The 14,837-nt window shown below is 47.6% G+C and overlaps 1 protein-coding gene and 1 long non-coding RNA gene across 3 annotated transcripts in view; one reads left to right on the top strand and one right to left on the bottom strand.

The window, feature by feature from the left end:
- Positions 1-1,198: 1,198 nt before the first annotated feature.
- Positions 1,199-6,700, bottom strand: LOC114109130 (uncharacterized). The gene is made up of 2 exons (XR_003585816.3): positions 5,943-6,700; positions 1,199-1,473 (listed from the first exon to the last, which is right to left on the bottom strand). It is a non-coding gene; the product is annotated as an uncharacterized LOC114109130 (long non-coding RNA).
- Positions 6,701-6,979: 279 nt separating this feature from the next.
- CCDC88C (coiled-coil domain containing 88C) overlaps positions 6,980-14,837 on the top strand; it is a 145,440-nt gene continuing 137,582 nt past the window's right edge. For both annotated transcript variants that reach the window (XM_027957328.3, XM_042235379.2), the window contains exons 1-2: positions 6,980-7,162; positions 7,937-8,037. In XM_027957328.3, the coding sequence (XP_027813129.1) occupies positions 7,103-7,162; positions 7,937-8,037 (161 nt within the window). In that variant the 5' untranslated portion in view covers positions 6,980-7,102. The remainder of the gene's footprint in view (positions 7,163-7,936; positions 8,038-14,837) is intronic.

The following is a 14,837-nucleotide window of genomic DNA, read 5'->3' as shown; positions in this document are numbered from 1 at the left end:
ACGGTACTGAAGAAGCTAGTTATAAACACCAGCTATGCCCACGTGATCAGTTACAAAAACGAGGACTGTGACGGCCATGAGTATTTACTCCTTCCTTATTTTGTTAAGTGTGTATCTGTGTGTGTGTATGTTTGTGTGTATACACACACACATATATAATATACATGTATATATATACATAGACATATGTGTGTTGGTGTGTGTACTGGCTAACTGCAAAGAGCCGACTCATTGGAAAAGACTCTGATGCTAGGAAAGACTGAGGGCGGAAGGAGAAAGGGACAACAGAGAATGAGATGGCTGGATGGCATCACTGACTCAGTGGACATGAGCTTGAGCAAACTCTGGGAGGCAGTGGAGGATAGGGAACCCTGGAATGCTGCACGTAGTCCATGAGGTGGCAAAGAGTTGGACATGACTGAGCAACTGAACAACAATGTTTGTATGTGTGTGTGTGTGTATATGTCACAACTATCTGTGTTTTCCCTTTTGTTATTTCCTTATCACATAAGATATTCTGACTTTTAAGTGTTGTTAACTGCATCATAGTGTTTTTTTGTTTGTTTGTTTTTGTTTTTTGCATCATAGTATTTAAGTTACAGGATTTCAAGGAGAAGAGTGAATATCACCCAAGAATTCTGCATCCTCTTCTGGGGAAATAGTACATTTTTGATTGTATGCAGAGTGACTGTTAGCATGTTAGGTATTGTCTTTATTCAGAGATCAAGCGTGGTTTAAGGAGATGTGTCTGGGCACCAAATTGATAAGACTTACATTTGTGATGGTTAATTGTATGTGTCCACTGAGCTAGGCCAAAGTACTCAGAGATTTCATGAAATGTCTGAATGTTGCTGCAATGATATTTTTTAGATGAGATTAATATTTAAATCAGTTGACTCTGAGTAAAGCAGATTACCTTCTACAGTGTGGGTGGGATTGATCCAACGAGTCGAAGCCCTGAAGAGAACAGACTGAGGTCCTCCAAGGAAGAGGGAGTTCTGCCTCCAGCCTGTCTTGGGACCCGGGCTGCCACATCAACACTCCTTTGAGTCTCAAGTCTGCGGGCCCGCCCTGAAGATTTGGGCTTGCTGGCCCCCAAACTGCATGTGCCGATTCCTTAAATCTCTCTCTCCCTTTCTCTCTCCCCACCTTGTCTCTCTATATACTACAGACAGACATAAGTAGACACACACACATCTTATTGGTTTGGATCTCTGAAGAACCTTGATTGATACAGACATCAAGATCACTCAGTGGGAAAAGGACAGTCTTTTCAACAACTCATGCTGAAATGACACATAGCCACATGCTAAAGAATGAAACTGTGCCTCACCTCATACAAAAACGTACTCACACTGGATTGAAGCCTTCAGTGTAAGAGCTAAAACCATGGAGTTCTCACAAGGAAACAAAGGGAGGATCATATCCATTACTGAGTGGGGTCATTCCAGCGATGCAATCACGGTTCAGCGTCTGCAAATCAATGAGTGTGATATGCCGCATTAACAAAATGAAGGATCAAAATCATATGCGCAGAAAAAGCATTTGACAAAATTCAACATCTGTTTATGAAAACACTCTCAACAAAGAGGGTAGAGAGGAAATAACCCTCAACATAATAAAGGCCACCTATGACAAGGCTGGGCTTCCCAGGTGGCGCTAGTGGGAAAGAATCTGCCTGCCAATGCGGGAGACACAAGAGATCCTTCCCCTGGAGGAGGAAACGGCACCCCACTCCAGTATTCCTGCTGGGAAATCCCATGGACAGAGGAGCTTGGCGGGCCACAGTCCATGGGGTTGCAAAGAACCAGATTCGACCAAGCACAATGACAAGACCACAACTAATGTCATACTCAATGGTGAAAAGCTGAAAGCTTTCCCCCAAAGATGAGCAAGGAGATGCCTTTTCTCACCACTTTTTTTTCAACATGGTATTAGAAGTCCTAGCCAGGACAATTAGGCAAGAAAAAGAAAAAGGTATCCAAATCAGAAAGGAAGAAGTGAAACCATTACTGTTGGCAGATGACATACATAGACAATCCAAAAGATCCCACCAAAAGAGTATTAAAACAATAAATAAACTCAGTGAAGTTGCAGGATACAGAATAAATAAAAATCGTTGCGTTTCGACACCTCAATAACTATCAGAAAGATAAATTAAGGAAATAATCCCATTTAAAACTGCAACCAAAGAAAAAAAATACTTAGGAATAAATTTAACCGAGGAAGCGAAAGACCTATATGCTGAAAACCATCAAGACATTGATGAGGGAAATCAAAGATACAAATAAAATGGAAAGATATTCCATATTCATGGATTGGAAGATTTAATATTGTTTAAATGTCCAAACTACCCAAAGCAATGAACAGACTGAATGGAACGCCTGTCAAAATTCCAAAGGCACTTTCCACAGAAAAAGTTTCTAAAATTTATATGAAACTACGAAGACCATGAATAGTTAAAGCAATCTTGAGAAAGAACAACAGAGCTGGAGGCATGATGCTTCCAGATTTCAAACTATATTACAATGCTGTAGTAATCAAAGTAGAATGGTATTGAATAAAAACATCACATATGTCAATGCAACAGAATGGAGAGTGCAGAGATAAACCCACCCATATATGGTCTATTATTTTATGACAAAGGAGCCAAAAATATGCAATGAGGAAAGGTCGGTCTCTTCAATAAATGGTGTCGGGAAACTGAACAGCTACATGCAAAAGAATGAAACTAAACTCCTCTCTTACACCATCCACACAAACTAACTCAGAATAGATTTAGTTGAATGTAACACCTGAAAACAAAAAGATTCTCAGAAGAAAATGTTGCCATGTATGGTTCTTGACATCAGTCTTGGCCATGATTCTCTAGATCTGATACCAAAAGCAAAGGCAACAAAAAGTAAAATTCAGGCTAAAAAGGTTTGGCACAGTAAAGAAAATCAATAAGATGAAAGGCAACCTATAGACTGGGAGAAAATGCTTGCTAACAATATATCTGATAATGGGGTTAAAACCATATATATATATATATATATATATATATATATATATAAACTCACACAACTCACAGGAAAAAGCAACACATAATCCAATTTTAAAAATGGGCAAAGGACTTGAACAGACATTTTTCCCAAGAAGATATATGAATAGCCAACAGGTACATGAAAAGATAGTCAACATCACTATCATCATTAGGGAAAAGGAAATAAAATACCCAAGTGATCACATCACACCTGTTAGAATGGTGAAACTTAGAAAGATAAGAGATAACAAATGGTGGCAAAGATGTGAAGAAAAGGACCCTCGTGCACAGTTCGTGGGACCGTAAACTGGGAGAGCCACTATGCAAAATAGTACGGAGGTTCCAACAAAATATGGATTAAGCAAATGATGAAGCAATCCCACTTGCGGCTATGTATCCAAAAGAATCAGAAGCAGGGTCTTACAGAGATACCTGTACACCCATATTCACAGTAGCATTATTCACAATAGCGAAAACATGGAAGCAACGCAAAAGTCCATCCACTGATGAATGGATAAGCAAAATTCAACACACACACACAAGTATTATTCAGCTTTAAGAAAGGAAAGGTATTCTGTGAATCTTAAGGACATGATACTGAGTGAAATAATCCAGTTACAAAAAGACAAATACTGTATGATTCCACTTAGAGTAGTCAAAATAATAAAGACAAAAAATAGAATTAGGCTTGCCAGAGGCCAGAGCAGGGAAGAATGGAAAGTTATAGGTATTGTCAGGTTTACAAGATGAAAAGAGTTACGGGGATGGATGGTGTCAAGGACTGCACAATGAAGTGAGTGTACTTAATGCTATTGAACTGTACACTTAAAAATGTTAAGATGGTAAATTTTATGTGATGTGTATTTTAACACAAACATTTAATTATGAAATTAATACATGCTCCTTATAACAAGTTAATTACAAAGACATTAACAAATAGCCACTCCCCCCTCCTTAAAGTTGTACGAATTATTTTAAACTCCTATCAAATTACAGAGATGCCATTAGGTTACACAGCTGAGGCAGCATTTTCTGAGAAAGGGAGAAAATTTCTTTATCGGAATGAACAACATAATTAAAGTACTGCTTCTGTCTAGGAAGCAATGCACAAAGCAATTACTTTTCATGCAGAAATCAACAAGAAAAAAATTGTAAATAAATAGTTAAGTCTCTGGAAAAGGCAATGGCAAACCACTCCAGTACTCTTGCCTGGAAAATCCCATGGACGGAGGAGCCTGGTGGGCTGCAGTCCCTGGGGTCGCTAAGAGTCAGACACGACTGAGCAACTTCACTTTCATGCATTGGAGATGGAAATGGCAACCCACTCCAGCGTTGTTGCCTGGAGAATGCCAGGGACGGGGGATCCTGGTGGGCTGCCGTCTGTGGGGTCGCACAGAGTCGGATGCGACTGAAGCGACTTAACAGCTGCAGCAGTTAAGTTTCAGATAAGAGTGAAACTCAAGGGTTGGTCTGGATGGACAGGGGACGGAGGGTTACTGCTTAGTGGTTAATAGACGGTTTGTGTGTTTGCTTCCTGAAGTTTATGGCCAACTCGATGGAGACATAAGGGAAACAATTCTTATTAAAATAATGGCAGATGGGGGTGGCGGGGGGGAGTGGCAACAGATGAGGAGGAGACAGTGAGGAAGATTCCTTTATAGACCTTTTTACACCCCATCACCTGAACTTCAAAATTACCCTGTAAAGTCACCCAGGAAACTCCTTACTCTGATCTTACGGAGTGACAGGGTTTCTAGGAAGTGCCTTGTCCAGCTCATCCAACCCTGTGAAGCCTTCCACTCCTGCAACCTGGGCACCATCCAGTTTACCTGACACCCTGCCCCCCCAGGAAACAAGGATGCTCAGTCAGCTCGCTCCCAACGGAATAAAATGGGGTTGAGCCAATGAACTGCGGATACATCAGTGACAATGAATCAACACAGCAGCTAACTGACCCCCAAACAGAAATTCCTGACATATTTGTGGCCCAGGAGGTGTCGGTGTCCTCAGCAACAACTGTCAGAAAGGCATTTGTCAAATGTATTTCCTAGTGTGAAAGATTATGCTTATCTAATAATTTTAAAGATCGCCTCCTTGTCTTTCCAGAATAGCTGGGATCAATATGAAAAAAAAAAAAATCCCAGCCGCACAGAACAGGGGCCTTTTAAACAGAGGTGGGCATAAATACATATTTTATCTATTTTCCAACTGATTTCATGATATAGGCAATTAGGGATTATTGAATTTCTGGTGCACAAAGAAACCACATAAGCTCGAAATTTTAGTTCTTCTCAGTCTCCAATTTTCCCTTCCATCATCCTGAATTCGGCACTTCTTTTTAGGGATGCCCTGCATTGGAGAAGGAAATGGCAACCCACTGTAGTGTTCTTGCCTGGAGCATCCCAGCGATGGGGAAGCCTGGTGGGCTGCCGTCTATGGGGTCGCACAGAGTCGGACACGACTGAAGCGACTTAGCAGCAGCACCAGCAGTTGACTTGGCTGACTTCCCGGGTGGCTCAGCGGTAAAATATCTGCCTGCCAAAGCAGGAGACCCAGAAAGATTTCCTCCTGGAGGAGGAAACATGCAACCAACTCCAGTATTCTTGGGAATTTCCATAGACAGAGGAGCCTGGCAGGGCCACAATCTCACCCCCTCACCCGCTCAAGTACCACGGAACTCGGCTGCAATTCCACATTTCACCGGCAGATGCCGCAGCCCCAACGCTTGACAGAGTCAACTTTCACATGCAAACCAGCAGCCATTTAGCGCCTACTGTATACTTGCCACCAATTATGCTAGGCGCTTTCAGGCCAATACAGCATCGGTGGGCTCACCTGGGAAACTCTTGAGGATTCGACTAGTTTAACTGTGTAAAATGTTTTGAACAATGACTGAATCGTAGTGTGAAATTATTACCGGCCCAAGGAGAGGTAGAGACCGCCCGATCCACCGCAGCTGTCTCAGCAGAGAGGTTGTGGGTCTGGGCCCAGGGCTGGCTTTCCATCCAGCTGGGGCACTTGTCCTCTTTCCTGTCGCCTACCACCAAGCTGCCGCTACGTCCTCCAGGTAGGAATCCGGAATCCGGCTTCACTCTTGGCAAAGCGGCGGTGGTGTTGGGGTTGGAGGGAGGGGGTGTCCCAGTTGGGCCGGGTCCAGGTCGGGGCGGCCACAACACCCGTTTTTCTGCGGGAACTTCTAAAAGGCTAGCAGCCTGGGAGGTGGTAAGGTGGGGCGCAAGAGGTCGCGCTCCTACGGCTTAAACTCAGCACCAACTTTCCTCCTCTGACTTCCGGGCCTGCGCCCCACCTGCCCACGAGGCCGACCCCAGCACCTGAGGCTGGCGGGCTTGGGCCTGTCGTCACGGAGCCGAACGGGGCCTCGGCGGCACCTGGGAGGCTCCGCGCGGCCGATGGGCTGCACCTGCCTGGGGGCCGGCAGCCTGGCGGTGGCGGGCTCCGCTGGGCCTCCAGCGTGCGGTGTGCCCGAATTGACCTGGGTGGGCAGCGCGCTCTGCTCTCCTTCGGTCTCCCACGCGCGCACCCGGGGAGGCAGAGGCCGGGACCCACGCTCTCTTGCTCTCGGGCCCGCAACGGGCTCCCGGGCTGGTGGCCGACGCACGCGCGCAGCGAGGAGCCACGTGTTGGGGCCCCAAGCCCGCCGAGGCAGCGCTCTCTGCATCTGCGCGCGGCGGCAGCCCCACGTGCGGGCGGCCGGGACGCCCCCTCCCCCTGCACACGTGCGGGCCGCTGCCCCCTCCCGGCGCCCCCGCGCCGCCGCGCCCGCGCCGGGACTCCCTGCTCCAGCACCGCGAGGCGGCGCGCCGATCGCCCAGGGCCGCCAAGGGGCGGGGCCGCCGCCCGCATTGTTCCTCCCCGAGCGGCAGGCCCTCCCCTTCCCCCAGCCCCGGGCGGGGCGCGGGGCCGCCGAAGCCGCGGAACGTGGGCTCGCGCCCCGCCTTTGTCTCCCGGGCGCGAGCCGCCGCAGCCCCGCGCCCGCCGGTCGCTGCCAGAGCCGCTTTGTGCCTCGGCGCGGGGGACGGGGACGCGGGGCGCGGAGCCGGCGGGCGCAGCCTCAGCATGGACGTGACGGTCTCGGAGCTCATGGAGCTCTTCCTGCAGAGCCCGCTGGTGACCTGGGTGAGTGTGCCTGGCTCCCCGCCCCATTGTTGGGGCACCGGCTCCTCTCCCGCCCGCTGGCGATCGCAGTTAAACCCGACCCAGCCGGGGCCCCGGGTAGCCCCTAGACCCAGAGGACTCATCAAGTGCCCTCCGCCCCCCACCCCCCACCCCCAGCCAGGGTCGGGGTCAGTGTCCCGGGGTCTGGGGTTATTTCCAACTCTGGAGACGGCGCGCCGGGTGCAGGACCCCGCCTCGCTCTCGGCCGGGCGGGGGTGCTGAGCGGGTACACCTGTTCCCGCCAGGGCGTTGGGCCGGCGGCCCTGGAGCGACAGGGTCCTAGTGGTCACCCTGGGCGCATGGCTTGACCGCTTGGAAAAAGGACCCACTCCCCTAAGATATCCTCGTGTAGTTTCTGAACCCCTGAGGCCAGCGGGTGGAGAGCAGTGGAGATTAGGGGGTTTCCAGTAAGAACGTGTACAGGCTAGGGTGGGCGCTGTGATTTCCAATAGATCTGAGACGTGAGAAATTTGTTGAAAAGTACCCTTTATTTTATTTTCTTTCCGCTCTGAGACGCCGCAAAAAAGTGGCGAGGAAGTTTTCTTCCTGCTGTCTCTCTTCTGTTGCCTGGCACGGGGAGGGGGATCGAGGCCCGAGAGAAGCGTGCTGTGGAAGGGTGGGTGGCCGTGGGTGACTCCCTTCTGCCCCCAGGGGCTCTGCCCGCCTGGAGAGCTTTAGACTGAGCACGTGGGGGTGACTTTTACTGCCTTACTCTCCGCGTTCCCCTCCCCGCAGGTGAAAACTTTTGGCCCATTCGGAAGCGGCAACCAGGACAACCTGACCATGTACATGGATTTAGCGGATGGCATCTTTCTGAACCAAATCATGTTGCAAATGTGAGTTACCTTCCGGGAGCAAGGAAGGAACGATGCCTCGGAAAGTTGAATTTACGGTTGTAGAAATGGAATGTGAAGTTGCAGGGTTCTCTGCATGTGGGCTCACTGGTATTTCGGTATTAATGGTGTCTTTTCCTGGTTTGTTGGGTGTGAAGAACTCCAGGACAGTGGTTTGGTCAGATGTTTGGTGAAAGGAATTTGAAATTGAGTGACTGTCATCCACATGTTGCAATTGACTTGGAACTCAGGGACTTAAGTGTTGTTTGACAATGACAAGGAAAAAAAAGAAAAACCTTTCTTTTGGGGGGCAAGGAGCTGTAACGGAGAGTGTCTGGTTACAGGAAGTGTCGGGTGGGACCAGAGCATCCGCGAGTGACTATAAAGTTTCATTCGAGGTCAGGACGCCTGTGTTTCTGCCTCCCTTTCATCTTGTGTTTCCAGTTGCCCCAGAGCAAGTGCAATTGGTTAAGGTTCCTTCTTATAAACTGGATTGAAAAGTCACTGTGTTGGGAGGGGCCTGGGGAGCCAGGATGCTTTGGTGCTGTTTGTCTTGAGGCATGGGTTTAAACGGAGTTTTGGTGGAGGTTACACCTGCTAGCATGTTTGACCGCATCCTTTCCTGTTGCTGCATTCTGCCGCGCCTGTCTGATTGACAGCCTGCCACAAGTAGGTGTTGCCTCCTGCCACTGCGTTCTGTTTTTAACTCAGAAAGTGCAGGGAACGTATCGGAACTGAGTGTCTGTATGATTCACAGGCACTTGGAGCAAATGTTCTTTGTGGATCAGGCCCCTGTGCTCACCTACTCACCTGCAACTAAGCAGGTTGTCATCTTGAGCCAGGAACTTATTAGCTGATGAGAATCAGCTGCATTTGTGGCCCCCTGTGGGAGGAGGAGCAGTCAGCTTTGGTATATTCCGAAAGAGGTTTAAATAGATCTACCTACAAAGATCTATTTTAAACAATTTCCTGAGGTCATTGGTCCTGTGGCGTAATAAGTTACTTGATGTCATGCTGTGGCAGAGACATCTCAGTCTTAATGTTTTTTAAGACGCTACCAGTGTTACCTGTTTTGAGTTTGATTAGATTCTAAAATGACGACTCTCTTGTCAGCTTGGCAGTACTTCTTGGTTCACAAGAAGGAGTTTTCCTGGGGTTGTCTCATGGCATATTCAAGTTCTGGCATCTATTTCCCCTCCTCATCCTGCTAGACCCCCCAAAATTGCTGGATTCCAATTGGTGCAACAACCAGTGAAATTTCAACCTGTCCTGTTTAATTAAAAAAACCAGCAGTATCCCCGGCTTTTTCATCAGGGTTTTACACCCAGGCGAGGTGGAGAACAAAAGCCCTGGGACTGTTTCTCTTTCTTCCCTGACCTTTGGAATTCCTGAAGCGTTTACCACTTGCTTGTAAATCAGGAAAGCCTGTTGGACCATTCCTTTGAGAAATGCCAGCTCATCACTTGTTCACACTTGGCCCCGAAGCTAAATGCAGTTTGAAGGGCTTCTCCCTTCCCCTTGACAATTTTCTGTGTTCCTTTCTCCCCTGTGATGTGCCACGGTAATGGTCCTGCAAGTGAGAACTGGTATGTTTGCAGCTTCTCAGGCCTCAAGCAATGGTTCTGGGTCCTCTGGCCAGAGTTAGGCACCAAGAAAGAGAGCAGTGGGGAAGCTGGGTGGCTTTCTAGAAGGACATAAGGAGGGAGAGGTGCCACTTGTATGCGGTTTACTTAGTGGGTGATCAAAATAACCCTGCTCCAGGCGACAAATCAGCATTGTCTGCTCTTGGAAGTAGGTAGGGGTTGATCGGAAAGGGGGCACAAGGGAACTTCTTTTCTTTAATATTTATTTATTTATTTGGCTGGCTTGTCCAGGTCTTGGTTGTGGCATGTGAGATCTAGTTCCCTGACCCCAGGGTCGAACCCGAGCCCCCTGCATTGGGAACATGGAGTCTTAGCCACTGGACCACCCGGGAGGTCCACAGGGGAACTTCTAAGGGTGGTAGAAATGGTCCATGTATTGACTGGGGTATATTTCAGTTTTCAAAACTCATCAAGCTATAACTTAAGATACATGCGTTTCACCCTGGGTAAAAAGGACCTCAATTTAAAAAGAAAGTTTTAGCCCATTGTCAAAAGCCTGTGTAACCTGCTTGTTCAAACCCTACGTCTCATGCAAGCCCTGTGCGGCTGGGCACATCACTACCGTGTCAGTTTCCTCATCTGTAAAATGGGCAGGAAAGTACCTCCCTTAAGAGATGGTTGTGAGGATGAAATGAGTGATGTATTAGCAGTTAACACAGTGCCTGCCACTTGGTAAGTGTTGGTGTCAGTTACGTAGTTATGTCTCCCTTCTTAATCCAGAAAGGATTTGCGTCACTGCTTGAAAGTTGTTTTTTTTTTTTTTAGTCTACTTTCCCCCTATGTTCTTAGTCTCTTAATAATTCTTAAGTTCTAACCCTCTCCTAACAAGACGGAGGTCACACATCCTAGCCCCACATCTAACACTGTAGTTAAGCCAAGCCTGTTTTCACTTCTGCCAAGTGTCAGGCTAACTAGTGGGTAAGCGATAAGGCTGTTCTGCCTTATCTCCCATGCTGGTAGCCCCTACTGTGTGCAGTTCGCCTATTTTGATAAATTCTCTCCGGGTTGGTAGGAGCTGAGAAAATTGCAGAGAGCAATGTGTGCTAATGTGTTGCCAGAGCTCAGACAAAAGGGGTGTTACCTAACACTTGAGAGCCATATGGAGGCTGGCTGGGGGTCATGTGCACCTGGGCATTGTCTCCGGCAACTGAAGAAGCCTGGAATGGTAGTCTCTCCGCCAGGCCTCTCGGTGACATCAGTGCCTGAAAGCAGGAAAGCCCTGTGGGCTCAGCTTTCAGGGGAGGCCCAGGTCCAGGAGAACTCCTGAATGAAGTGAGGCATTGAGTGGTGTGGATGGAGCGGCTTGGAAAACTTGCTGAATAGCTCCTCTGTGCATGCACTTTCCCTGGGTACCTACTGGTCCCCAAGGGGGAAACAAGACGTCTAATTCACTTGGGACATGCTTTTCACAGTCTCATAGGAAAATTAAGAGCTCTAACTCCAGGGACTTCCCTGGTGGTCCAGCGGTTGAGACTTTGCCTTCTAATGCAGGGAGTGCAGGTTCGGTTCTTGGTCAGGGAGCTGAGATCCCACATGTCTTACAGCCAAAAAGCCAAAACGTGAACCAGATGCAATACTGTAACAAACTCAATGAAGACTTTAAAGTGAAAGTCGCTCAGTCCTGTCTGACTCTTTGCGACCCCATGGACTATACAGTCCATGGAATTCTCCAGGCCAGAATACTGGAGTGGGTACCCTTTCTCTTCTCCAGGGGATCTTCCCAACCCAGGGATTGAACCCAGGTCTCCCACATTGGAGGCAGATTCTTTATCAGCTGAGTCACAAGGGAAACCCAAGAATACTGGAGTGGGTAGACTATCCCTTATCCAGGGGATCGTCCCGATCCAGGAATCGAACTGGGGTCTCCTGCATTGCAGGCAGGTTCTTTACCAACTGAGCTATCAAGGAAGCCCGAAAGAAAATACTCAGAAAAAGAGAGCTCTGACTCTAGCATCAGGCAGACAAATTCAAATCTTCCCTCTGCTATACTGGTTCTGTTACGTTGGGCAAATTACTTAAACTGTCTAAGCCTCAATTTCCTGATCTGTAATAAGCGGGATGGTATTTTATAGATTTAGGGAAGATTAAATATGATTATGCATGTATAGGAAATGCCCAACAAATGTGAATCATGTCAGTCATCTTTATTGTTAGGCCTGAAGCTGGCTTTGTGTGTGTGGACACATGCGTATGCTGGTGTGCATCTGTCCACATGAAGGTGGACACCTGCGTTGACGCAGTGGCTGTTGAATGCAGTTGGAAACTGGAACTGAAAGCTTGTAGCTAGGCAAGGCCTACGTTAAATCCAATACTATTTGCTTTGTTCAGACTCCTTTCTAACCCCTTGTGCTAGCTGCAGAATTACGAATAATATATTCATTATTCAGAAGTTGGAAATATCCGCAGGCCAATGGAAGAGTTTCTTAAGCTTCTAAAAAGCATTTGGAGTATTCTATATTAATGCATATATATGGAATCTAGAAAAATGGTTCTGATGACCCTCTATGTGGGGCAGCAATAGAGACACAGACATAGATAACGGACTCGTGGGACACAGCGGGAGCTGGGTGGGGCGGGGAGGAGAGAGTGCGATGAATTGAGAGAGCAGCATTGAAAATACACATTACCTTATGTAAGCAAAGGAAAGGTTGGGGCGAACTGAGAGTGTAGCATTGCCACACATACATTACCATATGTGAAACAGATAGCCAGTGGGAATTTGCTGTACCGCACAGGGAGCTCAGCTTGGTGCTCTGGGACGACCTAGAGGGAGGGGGTAGGATGGGAGGTGGGAGGGAGGTTCATGAGGGAGGGGATATATGCATACCTTCGGCTGATTCATGTTGCTGTATGGCAGAAACCAACACAGCATTGTAAGGCAATTATCCTCCAATTAAAAATAAATAAATCTTTTAAAAAGTGCTTTTCTCAGGAGAAAAGAAAGATAAAAAGCACTTGAAGGATAAGTTTTTTCCTTAGAATGCCAGAAGAGGAGTTAGGGTCCCATTTTGCAGATATTAAAGCTGAGGATAAAGCGGCAGATACTTGTTAGTTGAATGAGTTTGTGTTGGTGCTAAAGTCTTGGGGCAAAAAGAGTTTTTACTCATGAACTTCAGTGATATTCTTTCATGGCTGCAGCATGTGACACTCTTCATGGGGCCTTGATTCTGTAAAAGTTAAATGAAAAAATTAATGTTTGTAGGAGGAAGGTAGGAACATAGAGATGCGTGTGCATGCTCAGTCACGTCTGCCTCTTTGCAACCTCATGGGCCATAGCCCACCAGCCTCCTCTGTCTATGGGACTACTGGAGTGGATTGCCATTTCCTCCTCCAGGAGGAACATATAGATGAGCAAAGCAAACATTGCCTATAATTTTACCATGTCAAGGTTGCTGCTGCTAAGTCGCGTCAGTCGTGTCCGACTCTGTACGGCCCCATAGACGGCAGCCCACCAGGCTCCCCCGTCTCTGGGATTCTCCAGGCAAGAATACTGGAGTGGGTTGCCATTTCCTTCTCCAATGTACGAAAGTGAAAAGTGAAAGTGAAGTCGCTCAGTCATGTCCGACTCTTAGCGACCCCATGGACTGTAGCTTACCAGGCTCCTCCGTCCATGGGATTCTCCAGGCAAGAGTACTGGAGTGGGGTGCTATTGCCTTCTCTGGCTATGTCAAGGTAGTAGTATTAATATTCTGGTGTCTCCCAGATGTCGTCTGTGGTATATACATATATCTTCCTAATGTATTTTTATACAAAGTTGGGCTCAACCTTTTTTTTTAATCTATGATAGATTATCAGTATCTCTATCATCTGTCTCAAACATAATTTCTTCTTTATTTTTAACATATTTTGGCCACACCACGTGGCATGTGGGATCCTGGTTCCCCGACCAGGGACTGAACCTGTGCACCCTGCATTGGAAGCATGGAGTCCTAACCGCTGGACTGCCAGGGAAGTCCCCAAACATGGTTTCTTGGTTCAGTTTTTTTTTTTTTTTTTTTACCCTGGATTCACTTTTAAATTTAGGAGTCATTGGAATATGATGAAAAGTTCAGGGCTGACCTTTTCTCAAAGGAGGGAGGCAAGGTTACTCTAAGTCTAAATTATAGGTCTCTTTGAAATTTTAGGGAGAGTGATTTTTTCTTTTTTAACGAGAAGAAAGCCCGCAGGGCCCCGCACTTTGGCCTTGTTTGTCTCCGAGTTTGGACGAGCTCCTAGACACTTCCTTGCCGCCGTGTCTCTCTCCTGTCCTCTGCGCCCCACACGTCCCGGCGGGGGACTGGCAGCCTTTTCTGTTCTAGGACTGTCATGTAAAGAAGACCCTTGTTGCTTTTGATGGCTTTCAGGGAGACAGTCTTACAGTAGTTCTGTGATCTTGCTGGGATCAAGAACCACGTTGGCCAGTACAGCCCTGGCCTTCCTAGAACAGTAGGGTTTTAGGGCTGGAAGGGCCCTGTGATCACCTGGCAGATGAGCCTAACGGGGGCTAGAGAACTTTGGCCCATCCTGGGCCCTGTTTCCAGACCAGAGTCCGTGGCTTCTGACCCATTTCCTGCTCCAGGACGGGAGAGGGTTATGCAGTGCTGGGCCAAGTGGGGATAGGCCTTTCTTAACCAGAGTTGACTGCTGTTCGATTTATTTCCTTAATCTCTCTTTACCTTGAGAGCCATAGTTACAGGAAGGAGTGCTAATATAATGATCATGATAATTAGTCTAATTATTCATGTACTAAGCGTGAGCGCTTTTGGAATGTTGTTTCCGTTAGCTGTTGCTTCCTAGAACTGGAGGTTAACAAGAGTGGAGATGGTCAGAGGCTGCCCCGTCACCTGATGGCTTTCCAGGCCCAGACCTTGGGTGTGTGTTTCGCCCTTGTTCGTGCAGTGAACATCCGCGTGTTTGCTAAGGTCCTCTGGCTCCTGGTACTCTTCAGGTGGTCTGACTTAATGGAAACTGGGACCTGCATCTTCTCTCAGTTCTGTTTTTTAAAAATATGTATGTATTAATGGTGCTGGGTCTTAGTTGAGATGGTTAGGCTTCTCATTGTAGTAGCTTCTCTTGTTTCAGCTCCTGGGCCCCAAGGCACAGGCTCAGTAGCTGTGGCGCTTGGTTTTAATTGCCCTGCAGCGTGTGGGATCTTCCCTAGGGTTCGAACCTGTGCCTCCT

The sequence above is a fragment of the Ovis aries genome, chromosome 18, assembly GCF_016772045.2.
Source record: "Ovis aries strain OAR_USU_Benz2616 breed Rambouillet chromosome 18, ARS-UI_Ramb_v3.0, whole genome shotgun sequence".
NCBI lineage: Eukaryota > Metazoa > Chordata > Mammalia > Artiodactyla > Bovidae > Ovis > Ovis aries.
Note: the sequence above shows the minus strand (reverse complement) of the source record. Positions and strands in the feature narration are given on the sequence as shown.